The 16,739-nt window shown below is 46.9% G+C and overlaps 1 protein-coding gene across 1 annotated transcript in view; it reads left to right on the top strand.

Annotated features, from left to right (window-relative positions):
- Window positions 1-237: 237 nt before the first annotated feature.
- The window catches only part of ADGRA3 (adhesion G protein-coupled receptor A3), a 103,294-nt gene continuing 86,792 nt past the window's right edge, over window positions 238-16,739 (top strand). Inside the window, exon 1 of the mRNA XM_045182827.2 lies at window positions 238-771. Within this exon, the coding sequence (XP_045038762.2) occupies window positions 527-771 (245 nt within the window). The 5' untranslated portion in view covers window positions 238-526. The remainder of the gene's footprint in view (window positions 772-16,739) is intronic.

Here is a 16,739-nt window from a genome sequence, read left to right on the forward strand (position 1 = left end):
TGTACGTGAGGGTGGCCACTCAGGCTGGAGTTTGGACTAGAACTTTCTCCCATCCTCTCCACGAGTTACCGTAGCCCCTGCGTGGCCCCCACAACTCCTGCCCGGAGGCTGAGGGCGGGAGGGCAGGGCAGGGCCGGTAGCGCGCACCTCCTTCCCAGAGCCACGGGCGGCGGGTTGCGCGGAGAGGGGAGGAGACGAGGAGGAGGCGGTGGCAGAGGAGGAGGTGGGTGGGGAGGGGCCCTGCAGGCCAGGGTTGGAGGCGGCTGCGACGTTGGAGGAAGCTGCGATCCCGCCGGGCTGTAGAGCGGTGCTGGGACCCACTCCGCTGTGACCCCGCGGCTCCCCAGAGGCCGAGCGCGGCTGCAGGAGACAAAGGAGCATGCTGGCGCCGAGGAGGGCGCGTCCTCCGGCAGCCATGAGGCTCAGGGCGCCACTGGGCCCACGCCTTGTCCCTGCCAACCCGGGTGCCGGGCCCGCCTGCTAGGCCAGCGCACTGCCGCTCGGCCAGCAGGCCCCGGCCCGCAGCATGGAGCAGCCCGGGCGCCTGCGGGGCCGCCTAGCGCCTCCGCCAGTGCTGCTACCGCTGGCGCTGCTGGCGCTGCTGGGAGGTGGCCGTGGCTCCGAGGCACTTCCCCCGGGTTGCAAGCACGACGGGCGGCCCCGAGCGGCCGGCAGGGCGGCGGGTGCTGCCGAGGGCAAGGTGGTGTGCAGCAGTCTGGAGCTCGCGCAGGTCCTGCCCCCGGACACGCTGCCCAACCGCACCGTTACCCTGTGAGTAGCCCTCGCTCCCGGGACTCGCCCTCCGGTGCTTTCTAGTCGCGCTGTTGCTCTCGGTGCAAACTTTGGAGAGGGTCCTGTGGGCACCCACGCGCCTTTGTGTAAATGTAGCTTCAGGCAAGGGTGCTGATGGGTGGAGGGATTGGCTTGGGCACATTTGGAGGAAGGCAAATGAATCTGCTTCTGAGGTGCCTTCTTGCTCCGCTAGTTTGCAAAGTAAAACTTTTCAGGTTCCCCAGCGAGCCCCGAGCTGTCCAGGAGCAGTGCTTCTGTCGCGGCGCGTTGCCACGTGAGGATGCGAGTAAACATGCACACTTGGCAGAATTACAGTTCATTCATCCAGAGCTCGGGCTTCCACAAAACTGCACTTCATTCCAAGCGCCTACTCTTAACTCTGTGCACGTTAAGTTACACTCAGATGCCAGTTTGCAGCCTAACAAAACAACAGAACAACACTGGACTCAGAACGCCCCTTTGTGTGATTCCCCCAACCCCTAGATTATTGATTAGCCATTTACTATCTTCGTTTTATTACGGTTAAAGAGACCTTTTTAAAACTGAGTTGTTATGAAGGGCTGGAAACATATTTGAGACGAAGCCTAGCACTTGCCAGCTCGGTTTTCGCGTGTGAGGGCTCAGAGTTAAAAGCCGAGAACTTTGGAATTGAACACTGTGGGTTTGTTAGCCTTCCAATTTGAGGGTTTGTTTTTCGGACTGAGTTGCCACCTGGAAGGTAAAAGTTTTTGGTCTCAACTCAGTGTGTGCTGAGATCCACGGTCCAGTTTTGGGTGGTTCTGCGCATTCCAGCTGGACAGCTGGCCCCAGTGAGTCTTGATTTTATTTTCTGAACTTTGAATTAGTTTGGGGAAGCTTTAATGGATTCCTAATGGATCTTTTATTGAAGTGAAATATGAGTCCCTTGGCTCCCCATCCCCCCATGTTGTTTTGGTTGGTTTTCTTAAAAAAAAAAAGAAAAACACCCCCAAAACCAAAACCGGAACACCAAGGCTGCCACTATACTATTGAACATAAAGGCCAGGGGAGCAGTATGACCCATGAAACACTGAAATTGTGGTTTCTGATTTAACCCAAACTAAGCAGGATATTGGGTAAGGTAAGTGTAAATCTCATTACTAACCCCTTTGCTCTTCATTTCCTTTTGTTTGAATTCCGAAAGGTTTCCCACTGGAAAATGGGTGTGTGGGTGTGTGTTTCTGTTTATGGAGGCATCAAAATGGGTAAACTAGTTTTTGTTTTGTTTGACTCCTTCACCAACCAACACTTGACCATTTGGTAGGGGCAGCAGCTGTATTTACTTATTTCTGAGCCAGAGTCTTTGAAGTGCAAGTTTGGGGTATGGACCTTAATTTCAGTGTGGAGCCAACTGGAGAAAACCTCTGTGTTGGAGATGCCCCCCCCCCACCCCTTGCTACTCTGGAGAAATTAGTCATTGGCCTTTTGGGTTCTGGGTCAGTGGCACTTAAGTTGATTCAAGTTTAGGTCGAGTTTTTCTGAAATCTCAGCAGTTCCAACAGGATTGATCAACTACTTGTAAATTGTTGATTTTGCTTTGTAGAAAGAAAAAGAAAAAGAAATGTAGAAAATCACTTTTTAGCATACTATCAGTTAAGCTATTTTACCGGATTTCTTGCGTGCTCCTTCACAGTAAGTGCCTTTAAAATGTCATTTGTACCAATTTTTTTGCACCTTGATGTTCTTTAGATGAAATAGAGATTAATAAAAATGTATTTACTTAATGGCAGGAACTTATAATTCATTTAAGGATCAAATAGAGCTGATGTTCTGGATGAAGATGGTCCACGGTAGAGCTGGCAGAGGGTCTTTTAGGCCGGTTCCTTCACTCTCATGACTTGCCCAAGTTGTCACAGTGAATGAATAGTGGGAGGTTCACATTCCAGATTCTTGTCCTGCAGCTCTGATGCTCCCCATCTTTCTCCCCATTGCCCTCCTTTTTCTTTTGAGTTCAACACAGTTTTTGTTGAGTGGTTCCTTAGGTAGCAGGCAGCAAGCACGCTGAGGTTTGGACCGGGTGGTAGTTTCTTAGAGCTGCGGCCAATTCCCACAAACTGGTAGCTGAAAATACTTTTCTTCTCTCCCAGTTCCGGAGGCCTAAAGTCTGAAATTGAGGTGTCAGCAGGGCCATGATCCTTCCCAAGTCCCTAGGAGAACCCTTGCTTCTGTAAGCTTCTGACCTTCCTGGGATTGTAGCAGATGAACTGCCATCTCTGCCTGTCTCCCCATGGCTTTCTTCCCTCTCTTTGAAATGCTCTCCCCTTCTCTTACAAGGACTACCAGTTACTGGATTTCGTGCTTCCCCTGAGTCCCGGATGATCCCGTCTCATGACTCGTAACTTCATTACATCTGCAGTGACTCTTTCCAAATAAGGTCACTTTTAAAAATACCAGAAGTTAGGACTTGGACACACTTTTTGGTACACACTATTCAAATCAGCGCTGAATACAAATATAAACTTGGTCTTTCTTCACCAGGGACTTGGGGAGACGTTTGGGGAGAAAGATTCATGGATAAGTCTCAGAACATGGTAAATGCTCCAATACTGGGGTGTGCATGTAGCAAAAGGAACCCAGAGCAAGGCATCCCAGACCTCCCTGGGGCACAGTTGGTGGGATTGAGGATCAGAGGGTCCTGATCCAATATAAGAAGATTGAGAAAGGTAATTGTGAAGGAAACGGTGAGGGGAAGAAATGAGGGGGTGGAAGGTGGGGACCCCAGCCTGCCCACCTGATTGGAGGAGGGCAGTGTGGCTTGCAATGCTACACAGTTGCTGTTGCTACAATGTCAATGGCAGGTGACCGCTGCCCTGAGTGGTGAGAGGGACGGCTGTAGGTACCAGCTGGAGAACAGGCAGGCGCTCTGGTTTGAGTTTTAACCTCTTAGGTGTGGCCAACTGGGGGTTGAGAGGATGGCGAGGATAGGATAGGATTTACTATTATTTATTTTAATAATGAAGAAAGGCTATTTCTACTTAGTGGATGAACTGGACTTAAACAGCCTGAAGCTCAGGCTGTTCAGCTGTCTTCACGAACAGCACTCATTTCCAAAGCCACATTTAAGGAGAGTTCTAGCAGAAATTCTTGGCGTGACCACACTTGTCTCCGCATCTCATGCAGCCTTTTGGATTACAGGATTAAGTTGCATTGATTATTTTTGCACACACATTGAGTAAAAACTTAACCACATTGAATGTTTTTGTTAGGAATATAGTAAACAATTTAAATTTCCATGTTTTATGTGAAGTGCTGCTCAGTATTTTAAGTTTTAAAATTTGTGAAGACTTCAGTGATAGAAAATTTTACAAATTTAGCCCTTGCTTTTCCAAATGTGGGTGTTTTCCTCACGATGCTACCTGGTGGTTCTAGACAAAGTGTTTTACTTTTTTTTTTTTTTAATGATTTGTCAAGTAACTCAGTGACAAAGTCCAGATTTTTCTCAGACTGTTTAACAGACTAAAAACACTGTGTGAATTTGGTTTTTACTTATAAAACGTTATGTGTATTTGCTATCGACCCTGATAACTGGACATTACCGGTGTGTCCAGCTCTGTGCCAGGCACAGAAAATGGAATGCTTGCATTGTTCAGAAGCGACTGAGTTGGAGGGGACGGATTTCCACCAAAGAAGAAGGCATTTAGGGAACAATTATGGAAGGCCTGTCATGAAGTAATAAACCCCGTACTGCTGACTGTTTAAATGTTTTAGGAGGCCTGACAAGGGGAGAGACCAGTGGGGTTCTGAAGGCCCTGGAAGATTGTTTGTTTTCCTGAAGGGAGGATTGGAGCTTGGCTTGAGGGTGGGAGCTCTGGGACTGGGTTGGGGAGAGGGCAGTCCCGGGTTACAGTGAGGGCTGGTGATGGGCTGGCCCCATGGAGGTGGGCAGATGGTTTCCGGAGCCAGTGGTTATACATGGTATTTAAAACCTGCCCCTGGGTAAGATCACTTAGGGGCAAGTGTGTGGCAGGGAGGAGGAGGTGGCCCCAGCAGAAGCACACTGGGGCAGGGCAGGGTCCTGAGAAGGAGCCGTGTCGAGGTGGGGAGCTACCTGAATATATCTGGTCATAGAAGCCCAGAGAAGTTCAAGTTTGAAGGCAGGAGTGGGCGCCCCAGTTGAGAAATGCTGAGAGATCAAGAACAGTTAGACCAAAAGTTGACCACCAGGGTTGACAGCCTGGAGCCCTGGTGCCCACCATGTGCAATATCCATGGACCAGAGGCCAGAGGAGGCAGGTTGGGGTGGCTTGAAGGGAGAATGGGATGAGAATGGTGGTCCTAGCACCTAGGTGAGGATGAAGTTTGGTGTGATAGAAGAAACAGGTTTCTTCGGAAGGAGTGAGTGTTGGAGGACGTATGAATTCTGAATACAGTCGGCAGTACTACAGGAGAGGAAGAAGTGGAGGATGGGAGGTGAGATGGGCTGGGAGCTGGTGTACTTGGAGGGCTGGGCTTTTGGGGGCAGCAGGGAAGGTGGTGAGCAGGAGTGAAAAGGCAGGTAGGCAGGCAGGTGGGAGGGCAAGGGAGCACAGGTGTGGGGAAGAGGGAGTTCCTGTGCCTTTGCTGTTATTTTCTCAGAGACACAGAGGCTGGGCAAGGCAGGAAGGGAGCTGGTAGGTGGTGAAAGAGCAGTGGGGTGGTCCTTCTGGAAAGTGGGAAAGTGAGCATACTGGGATTGCAGAAATGTCAACAGGGTGGTGGCATGTCCACTTTTGGCTTGAGATCAGATTCAAAGGGAGGCGGTCACCCAGGTATTGCTCTCCAGCTACATTCAGCCTAGAAGGGCGAATAGTTGGGATCAGCCAGGCTGTGGCTTTGCCAGGTGAACACAACAGAGGGAGAGAGGAGCAAGGTGATTTTCACAAATAGCCCAGCAAGGTGCTGAGGCCTGAATTCCTTCCCATGGTCAAAGGTAACGTTTCTACATGTGAATTCAAAGTCTTAAAGTCTTACATACCTGTGGAGCCTCATTTCCCTTATTTCCAACACTTAGCACAAAAATACTATTTCTTTCCGGCACATCGACTGAGGTACTATTATATTGTAGTGCTGAGTGCTAGGGGTTTGGGGATAAGAAGATGTGCTTCTTTCACTCAAGGATCAGGCTTATCCACAGATTCTCTGCTTAACCAGAGTGTGCCTCATTGTCCCTGAGCAGAGTTTGTACTTTGCATCCCGTGCACCTTGGCTACATTGCCACTCTTGCCTTGAGCCCCTGCTCCACAAAATTCTGGGTCCTTCACCATCCAACGCAGCTGCTGTGAACTCTTCTGTCTCTCTTCCGCAGTTTTGATCCCTAGCTTCTCTGAACCCAGGCAGGGCTTGTCGTCTGCGCCCTCATGTTACTTATATGATGCTGATGTTACTTCCGTAACACCCATCCCCTGGGAGGGAAGGACTGGGAGGCCTATCTTAGCAAGTGCCTGCCGTCCGTGTGGGAATGAACTTGATCTTTATTGACACGAGTAATGCTGACAAAGATACAGCTGTGTGGTGGGAGGGCAGGGCAGGCAGAGGGGTGGAAGAGGGATACAGATTCCAGTTTCTACCCCATTATGGCAAATGAGAACATTTATTTATTGAGTTTAGGCCAGCATTTCTTAGCTCTGGGGTCCCCAATTCTAAAGTGGGCACATCAACTCCATTCGCAGTTTCCTGTGACCCGGGTGATCTTACATGTGTGCTGAGCACACCCCTGAGACAGTCTGGGAGCCAGTTGCTCAGAAATGGTGCGGCATTTTGGGCACACTTAGGCGTTTGGTCAGTGAATGCAAGTGTTAAGTTTTTCCAATATGATGGGAAAGTTTTGCATGACTCCGCCTTGGAATCCTGTTGCTTCTTGCCTGCTTACAGCCCTCCAGCATCGGGAACGTCTGGGAGAAGTCGGTGGGTTTGGCAGTGGCCCAGAAATCAAAACACCAGAAGCAGATGGACACAGGAACGTTTGGGAAGTGTTGCCCCAATCTAGTTACAGCTTCTGTTTCCAGGAGTCTGTAAAGATGGTTAAAAATAAAGCAAACAAACACAACACAAAAAACTGGAGTAAAAACCCTTCAAAGTACCCATATTTTGTTGTGTATAACGTGCTCCCGTGTATAATGAGCACCCATGTTTTTGGGCGCCCAGATTTTCAGGGGGAAAAAACTTTTGTTTAATTTTTTAACTCAATTATTTATTTATATTTAGATACTTGTCTTTTGTATTATAAAGGAGTTTTAGCATTTATTTTTGAACATATTATGGTACAAGAAATTGTATGTGACAAATAATTACAAAGCACAAGAACAGATACAAGGTATTTCAGGCAGTACCCATGTATAATGTGCACCCTTACTTTTTGCTCAAAAATTTGGGCAAAAAAATGTGCATGGCAAAATGCAATAACTCAGAAAATGACACGGTGAAGTTTCCTCCAAGAGTATTCAGTGACTCTTTCCCCGTTCAGCTGCGTCTCTGAAGGCACTTGTTTTCTTTGTTGGCCTGTTCCTGTGGAGAAATCTTAAAAGGCCAGAGAACATCACCAGGTTATTGATGTGCGAACATGTTGCTCAAACACATAAAAATTAGGCTACAGAGTTCTTTCCATTTTAGTATCTTATTAACTCGGTTTTTGCAAAGATTAGGAAGCCGTAGATGCAGACGTGCTCGGGGAGTTTTTGTTGCCTGACTCCGTTTATTTTGAAACTTAACATCATTTTAGTGGTTTCTGTATATGGGTTAGCTTTGTGTTTATGTTCCAATGCAGGCGATTTTAGTCCGAAGAGGGAGTGTTAATAAAGCAAGCAATATATCTCCCAAGCTTGCTGCTTCTTCCGTAATGAAATGTTTTAGAAATTTTGCACCTCTGGGAAGGGAGTGTCCTGCCTGTAGGCGTGGGGTGGGACAGAGACTAGCAGGCCCCTCCCAGGAGGCACACGTCTGTCTCGGCCACTTGCAGGACCACGGTGGACCCCTTGCACAGAGGGAGCTTTTCACCCAGGGAAGCATTGCTTGTGCTCCGAGCCTTCCTGTCCAGGGAACAAATAGGAGTTTAAGGGAGATTGGTGTAAGAAGAATCCAGAACAACTCCCGCCCTCACCCAACACTCTGGTCTGCTCTTCCTCTGTCTGCAACCCCAAGCCCAGGTGGGAATCTGCCCTCCTCACGCAGCAGGGGCTGTCCAAAGGCCAGAACTCACTTTGGACATTTGCTCTTCTCCGGTGTGGCCTGCTTGATAATTCATACCCTAGATATTTAAACTGCTTGCATTTGCATTCGTCCTGCAAATCATGGCCCACTGCCTGCTCTGCCTGTTGTGGACTCAGGTGAGCTTCTGTGACTTGTCGTCTCTGGGCGTGACTTTTTGTGGTGGAAGGTGGTTATTAAACCAGTTTTATCCTAGTCTTGTGTGCTGGTATCGCTTTCGGGGACTCTGCCTCTTGTCTTCTGGCTATATAATATGTGTCAGGTGTCTCTCAGGTTAGCCATCTGGCTCTTTTTTTTTTTCTTTAAGATTTTATTTATCTATTTTTAAGAGAGGGGAAGGGAGGGAGAAAGAGAGGGACAGAAACATGATCAGTTGCCTGCTTACTCCCCTAACCCGGGAGTGGCCCACATCCTGAGCTTGTGCCCTGACTGAGAATCTAACAGGCAACCTGTTGGTTTGCAGACCAGCGCTCAATCCACTTAGCCACACCAGCCAGGGCCACCTGGCTCTTTTTGATGAGATTTAACTTGCATCTTCCTCCATTGTCTTCTGCTAAGACAGCAAGAGATAGGCAAGTAACTGGTGGGTTTTTAGAAATTATTAAAGGCACTGGATTTCTAAAGGGAAATTTGCAAAGCCTGGCTTAGGAACAACCTTGCTGAAGTGACCATCATTGCTTTCCCCTCCTGTCCATGGGCCAGGCACAGAGCTGGCTGGGCGAACAAGGTGAAGGGATTAAGCAGCAAGCAAACAAAAAAACCCCTCCTAGACACAGATAACAGGATAGTGATCACCTGTAACCCGTAACCTGGTTGGTGAATTTGCTGTTGAGGTTTCCAGGCTAGTGTTAGTAGTTCGCCTGCCTGGACCCTCCTGCTCTAATTTCATTGTTTAAGTATGGGGCCTGGAAGCTGGTATTTTTTCAGAGCTCTGCAGGTGATTCTGATGTCTCCTGGGTTGAGAAGCTGTTGTTTAGCAGCCCAGCAACCTGAAAGGTTAACCATCATCACCAAGGGTCATCAGATGCAACAAAAGAAGGTAGAAGAAACAGCAGGGGAACAAGTTGGGGGCAGCTGCCTCACCTGGGAGGGAGGGACAGATGGCTCCAAGTGGAACAAAGAAGAATCAAAGTCAAGAGACATTTTTTAGGACAGAGCTGAGAGCGTTAGCACTGGGTCTTCTTCGCAGGAGACAAGAAAAACGACTCTTTGTGAAGTGGGGAGTGACGTGCTGAAGCTGGATTTAATATCAACTCGCGGGTTGAATGTGGCGCGGTGCCGAATGAATGAACCGAAAGGGCCTAACAGCAGCCAGCGTTTGAAACCAGCGTTGGAGGGCCTGAGCCTTGCAGAGCTGGCTGCACAACGCATAAAATCCAGCCTTCGTGTGGCTTACATCTCTTATTTTAGACTTAAAATGGAGACTCATTACCTGGTAAAAATGTATTATTAATATAAAATCCTAAAGTAGTACAGAGAGACAATGAGAGGCCCAATGTTTCAAGGATGTACTTTTCCTGGGAAAATTTTTTTTCAGCCTTTTCCGAGTCTGATAAATAAAAAGAGCATATTTTGATATGCATTCTGACTATAAGAGATTAATATATTTTGATGTATTTACAAAAAGGTCATTTGTGTTTGGCAACCTTCTCTGTAAACTGTGTTTCTAAAAGCTTTTTTTCCCCCCCGACCTGACACCCTTGAGATATTTAGAGACAACTCATCATCCTAAAGTATATTTCTCTCATTGTTTCCTTGCTGCTTTGGTGAGAAGTAAGAAGGTGAACTGTGGGCATCCTTGTCATAGTCTTGACTTTGAGATTGACAGGCATGCTGAGCAGACCACACAAGAGATTGCCTCTATCAGGGCACATAACTTGGTTGTCAGGCTGGAAGCCTGCATCAGCTGGTGTATGAGGCATTTGCTAGTTGTTTTTAGCTCATTATCAATTCAGATGATTTACATTCTTAGTTCTTAATTTAAATAAAACTAAAAACAGACATCGTTTGCTGTCTTCTTCCCATATTGTGCCTTCTCAAATTTGAATAATATAATATTTGTGAATAGTCGTGTGTATTTGGAATCTGTAGTTCCTGAGTAATGGCAGCGGGGAGTTGGCAGGTCTGTGGAATTTAATTGTGTGTGTAGTCCGTACAAAGAATGCTGAATTGTCCATCACCTGCACAATCTTTGCTTTAGCATTATTACATCCTTGGAGCACAGTGGTAGCTCTACTTTGTAAGTGCCGCTCCCACCTATTCAAGAATTGTTCTTGCGGACTAAGGTGGCTCCCTGCGGAGGCTGGGGAGGAGAGGCTCCCTGGGGTAATCTAAGCTCCCTCACCCCTCACCCCCCCACCACAGGGCATATTGAACAGTAGGTGACTATGAATTAAATTCACTCCCTATACGAAGACATTGCTGAAATGGAAAACGAGCTTCCAAACATGTGACGTGGCTTCATCCGGACTGTCAGTTCTGTGAGGTCAGAGCCTTTATTTTGCACCCACCTGCAACTGTAGCACCTAGAATAGTGACAGGTATTCAACAGGCACTTCTGTGGTGGCCTCCCATTGTGGCCACATGGAAAGCAGGTTGTCAATTGCATTGGATGACAGTTGGGTCTAAACCTGCCTTGGATTCCATAGAAAGTCACTTCGAATGGACTCAGAGGTGTAAGAGTAATACAGATGTTTTTAAATGCAATTGTTAAACTTTTCTTTCTTTAAGCCTGTTTGAATCTAAGTCTAATTAAATTGATTCACTTCCCATCAAGATAAGACTTAAAAGCGCTCTTTGTTTTCATTGTGCAATTTTCCCCAACTCTTTTCTCATGAAAGAGGGGAGGAGAAATGGACTGGAGGAGTGTTCATCTCCAGGAAGGTGTTTGTGACAGATGTGCTTCCTATTGGATTAATCTTTTTAACCTGCCTCTTGTTTGTTTGCTCTAAAAAAGATCAAGCGTTTAAACCTCTTCCTGTTTGGCCAAGGCTCCAGTGCTAGGCTGGCTCTTCATTCCTTGTGACCCTTCCTGCCTTGTGTCTGCTTGCATTACGGCAGCTGTCACACTGTTTGAAGTTATTTATTTACTGGGCTCACTCACTCACCAGATTGTGAACTCTTGATGGTGATCATTTATCTCTGTGTCCTGGGCGTATAGCACAGAAGTACTCAGGAAGTCTTTGTTTAAAGAAGTCCTATTTTCCCCGCTTTCCCCCTCACCCCCTGAACCCCACCCCACTTCAAATAAGATTAGGAGAAGAATTTTGCATTATTTTTAGCAGAGGATGACTCTGTCCTGGATAAGCCTGAGTCTCTTCAAAGCAGAAGACTCAACCTACAAGGTCAAGGCTTAAACTCCCACTCTTCATTTCATAGTGAAAAGTGTCTGTTTCTTGCCCAGATACATTTATTTTTTCCTGTTTTCTTGATCCAATTTTCTTCTACTTTTTGAAAAAATATCTCTTATCTTTCCTGCATTTTAAACTTTCCCCCTTGTTTGTGATGTTTCTTGTTGGCATGCATAGTTGTACCCTGTTTTCCCCTGTTAAAAAACCTCTCCTCCCCAAAATACTCCCTTATGATTAAACTTCTTGAAAAGTAGCTGGAATCCATGTTCATTTCCTTACCTCTTAGTTGTGACCCGTTGCTGCCCACTGTCAGCCTAGATTCACACATCTCTCATTGACCACTGCCTGTGTCCTCTTCGGCCTTTAGCTGATGGTCACCATATCTGCAATCCCATGCACTAAATTCTTGCATTTCGGCCATTTATGTAGTTTGGGCTCAGAAGCTCTCACGAGGAAAGGGCTGGCTTGACTGCAGAGCTTCCCTGCTAGGAGAGACACAGGACGTGCGGCCCCACCCTTTGAGGGGAGGCTCTGGAGAATGGGTGTCATCCAGTAGCATTGATTGCCTTCTTAAGGAAGCCTGGTTGACTGTTCCACTGTGGCCTGGTTTTTCAGGGTTCTTTGCTGAAGGTATTTGTGTTCTTCTCTCAGGGAGAAAGTCGGAAGACTTGACCATCAGCTTAGCTAGAAGTTAGCAACCACAGATGGGGACTATTCGTGACTGTGAAAACTTTGTCAGACTTTCTCTCCCTTTTCTCTTAAGATTTTACTTATTTAGTTTTTAGAGAGGGGAAGGGAGAGAGAGAGGAAGAGGGACATCAATGTGTGGTTGCGTCTTACACATCCCCCACCAGGGACCTGGCTCATAACCCAGGCATGTGCCCTGACTGGGTATCGAACCAGCGACCCTTTGATTTGCGGGCCAGCACTCAACCACTGAGCCACACCAGCCAGGGCTCTCTCCTTTTTCTTTTAATGACTATTTGCATTTTTATTTTTAATTTATATTTTTCTTCCTTATTTTTCAATTACAGTTGACATTGAGTACTATTTTATATTGGGGTCAGGTGTACAGAAGAGTAGTTACATATGTATGTTTACAAAGTGATCTCCCCAGTAAGTCTGGCCACCACCTGGCCCCACATGTAGTGATTACAGTATTATTGACTGTATCCCCTGTGCTGTGCTTTACATCCCCGTGACTGTCTTGTAACTGCCGAATTGTACTGTCCACTCCCTTCACCTTTTCCACTCAGTCCCCTCACCCCCCTCCCTCCAGGCAGCTGTGCGTTTGTTCTCTGTGTTGCTGCATCTGTTCCTGTTTTGCTTGTTCACTTACTTTGCTGTTTAGATTCCACTTTTTTAACCTGTAGCGTCCTCAGGTCTCTGTGTTAGTGTGTCCATCTTTTCCTGTTTTAGGGATTCTAAAGCCTTTTAGATTCCAGGTGTGCTGTGACTCCCTGTGTCACTGCCTGCAGCAAAGACGGGAGGGGGGACTATGGAGACCTTCTGCCTTGTCTTAATGTGTCCCGAGTGAGAGTGCACGGTGGCCGCCTTTAAAAGTAAAGGGGAGTACAGGGAGCCCTGGGCCTGCAGTCGCGGCTGGCAGGCTCCCTTGGTCCTGGAAAAGTATTTCTGGGAGGTGAGCATAACATGCTCCACTCAGGGTCTCTCTTGTTCTTTTTAAATTTCTTTGACATACAGCTAGTTTATGAAAGTATGTAAGCTTTATACTTGTACTTTATTCCAAGTACTTCCTAGTGATGCAGTTAGTTTTCTGTTGGGATGCTGCAGGCTAGTAAAGAAAATCTAAAGCTCCTCATCTTCTCATAGTTTTCTTTTAAGAGAACATTTCAGAAAAGACTTCTTAGCTTTGTGATTAGATTAACTCGATAGACCTGCTGTTTCTAGTTTTGATGTGACCTTAATGGGACCATGATTGAGTTACATAGTTAAAAAGTGTATCTTTCTGTCCTAGCCCAAGTGGCTTATGGTTGGAGTGTCGCCCCATAACTGAAGTGTTGTGGGTTCGATTCCCAGTCAGGGCACATACCTAGGTTGCAGATTCAATCCCCACTCTGCGTGTGTATGGAAGACAACCAATCGGTGCATCTTTCTCGCATTGATGTTTCTCTCCCTTCCTCTCTGTCTCAAAAAAGTGATGAAAGAAATGTTGGGTGAGGAGATTGTATATATATATATATATATATATATATATATATATATATGTACATATATGTGTGTGTGTGTATAGTATGTGTGTATATACACACACATATAAAAGTGTATCTTTCTTATGTTAGTTGGACTTTCTCCTAAAATGGACCTCATAAGTATCTTGAACTACTATGGGGAAGGAAACCTAAGGTGTCCATAGAAGTTTTTGGCCTCCAGAACTTTATACACAAGTGCACTTAATTGACCTAAGTGTTCTAACAACAGTCAGCATTCAGACATTTGTCCAGGTCCTGTGCCAAGTGCAGCATCACAGTTGTTGAAAACACCTTCCCAAGGTTGGTGCTGCCCCCATTTGACAGGTGTGCCGTCTGAGTGTGAACAGGTAAATTGGTCCTCCCACACTGTATGTTTTGAAGGCTTCTGGCCCAGGATTGTGACCTCTTGGTGTGTCACTCTTACTGTCGTTACAGACATAAGGTCACAGACCCCCTAAATGCTCACAGTGGCAGTCGAGTTGGGGGTAAGTCTTTGTAGAAGAAAAGATAGCGGGGACTTGTCTACACTGAACCATTCCTCTGAAGGTGGCCGACTGATGGGAAAACAGAGTCACTGGGAACTTTCACCTAGTGCATTTGCTGTCCTAGTGACTCACTGTTGAAGGAAAGAAGTTTAACATCCCATTTTACCATCGTCAGGCGGCCAAGGGAATGACCAGGGAGGGTCACACTTAGGTCTGCAGTGTAGTATTGTTGATTATTAAACAATCAGTCCTTTTCTTCTCTGTATCCTTGAGATGGAAAATCTTTTCCTCGAGTAATAAATAACCTGATCTCAAACCCGGATGCCTAATAAGACGAAAGAAGTAAAACATCATCGGGAGGGTAGTTGCATTTTCATTAGATCTTCATCTGAAGTGAGAAGAAGCCCCACCACTCTCCGGTTTTAGGGAGGATTCATTGCCATCTGTCACATTTGTGCTGAGTAAGCAGAGAACTGGCATCCCTGCCCCTCACCTGATAAGGTAAAAAGATTAGAAGGGAGGCTGCCGGGGAAAGCAGTGAGACTAGATGGGTGCAGGACCTCAAGCTGGCTTTGCTGCAAAGCAGAGTTGTGACCTGTAGCAAATCATACTTGATCTGGCCCTCACTTCCTGAGTAGTAAAAATGAGGTTTTAAACAAGATAATCTTAAGGTCTCTTTGCTGAAATTCTATGATTTCACATATCCCACAAAACCAAACTAAACTTGATAAGATTACTGAGGTATTTTTTAAAATTCCACAGGCTTTACAGACACATTTAATGAAGCACAGATTGTGTTATTAGAAACCGTCAGTTGGGTTGAAGTGGCAAGTCAGCGCAGGGGCTGCTGTCTGGGGAGGGCAGAGACGGGCGCTGGGCCTGCGGCCCGTGTGGAGCCTGAGCCCTGCCTGCCTTTCTCACCAGTCTTATCCTAATGGCCCGCACGCTCCTGCCCCCGCTTGCCCTCCGCCCCTCGGGCTAGGCCCCGCTTGGGACCCTGTGCTCTCCTCCTGTTAACTGAATTTTTTTTTTTTTTTGGTCCCTGAGTTCTTGTCTTTCAGATCTGAGCACTTGAAGAGCTACTTTAGCACTTGAACTCTGGTTGTCTCTTTGCATATCCCTCTTTCTTCCTCTGGAACAGATTTTTAGAACAGATTCATAGGAATATGGATTTTTAACCCCCAGCTCACCAAGTCGGCCAGCCTGCCTGTCGGAATTTCTAGTACGAAAAGAATGTATGGTGTGTGCACAGTGTTTGCAAACAGACAATTTTTTTAGCGTAGTGAAGACACCCTTCATGACTTTACACGTACATCATTTTTTTCCCCTTTTATTTCCAGACTTCATGGACATCTTGCAGATTCCATGTCACGTGGTGATTTTTCTTGCCTGCCCCCCCCCCCCCCCCCCCCCCCCCGCTGGCCTGAGTTGCCTGTATCATCGCCTGTTTAGTGCGCACCCTTCAACACCAGTGTTCTGGCTGATTCTGTCTCACAGCAGTTCCCTGTTGACTCTCTACCCCTGACTCCCTCCTGTAGGTGAACAGGCCCGTTCCTGGGCAGGGTCTGTCTGGGGTCCTAGTTGGCTATGACATCACTCCTGTAGTAGAACCAGTGTGGCACACAGATTTCCGAAAGGCCTGCACGGGCAAGGTGGGAGTAGCCACCAGGAGTGTTGTGTGAGCTCAACAGTCAGGCAAGTGTTGGGACTGAATAATGAGTGGTCGGGCGCGGGGGCAGAAGGTGCTGGTGCACGTGTCCTTGTTTGCCAGTGGCCCTGGAAGCCCAAAACTCTGTTAATGACAACTTGTATACGCCAGGGTTCTGCACTGAGAGTTTCACCAGCTGATTTTATTTCTTTATTTTCAGAGGGAGGGGAAGAGAGGGAGAAAGAGAGGAAGAGGAACATCGATATGAGAGAGAAACATCAATCAGTTGCCTCTCACACCCCCAACTAGGGGGCCTGGCCTGCAACACAGCCATGAGCCCTGACTGGGAGTTGAACCAGCGACTTTTAGGGTCACAGGCCTGCTCTCAGTCCACTGAGCCACACCAGCCAGGGCTCAACAGCTACTTTAAAGCAGTGGCTCAGCCACCTAAATTTACAGTTTCAAGAGATTTCTTACCAGTAGAATTATTTAGATTCAATACTTAGTAGTAAGTTCTATCCTTGTAAAAATGATTGATTTCATTCCTCAGTGATAGTTTCCAAAATGTGCTCCCTGAGTATCTTCTAGGAGAGAGTGGCCCCCAGCATTTGACCAGCTGCTTAAAGATCTCTGGGAGATTGTATTGGAGAAAAATGCTGGTCTCCATATATTAGGAACTCCTACAAATTAGTAGAAAAAGTCTGGCCCATTAGAAATACAGGCCAGTAGTAAGGGGTAGTGTCTGTGGAGTGTGTGAGATTCTATCCGAAGTGTCTTAAGTCTTGTATTAGTTAATTCTCATATTTCCCTAATGAGGTCATTATTAGTCACATCCCTCTTTTGCGCCTGAGGGAGTAGGGCAGAGAAGCTCATCAGTCCCCTGAGGCCACCCAGGCAGTGAGTGTGGGAGCCAGGATTTGACCCCCCCGGCAGTTGGACTCCAGAGTCCATGGACATTCCAGACCGACCCAGGAAGGGAACACAAATTCACAGTGGGAAATGCAAATAAATTAAAATTTTGAGGACCTCCTTTTCACAGCTCCGATTCGAGT

This window comes from Desmodus rotundus, chromosome 4 (genome assembly GCF_022682495.2).
Source record: "Desmodus rotundus isolate HL8 chromosome 4, HLdesRot8A.1, whole genome shotgun sequence".
In the NCBI taxonomy this organism is placed as follows: Eukaryota; Metazoa; Chordata; class Mammalia; order Chiroptera; family Phyllostomidae; genus Desmodus; species Desmodus rotundus.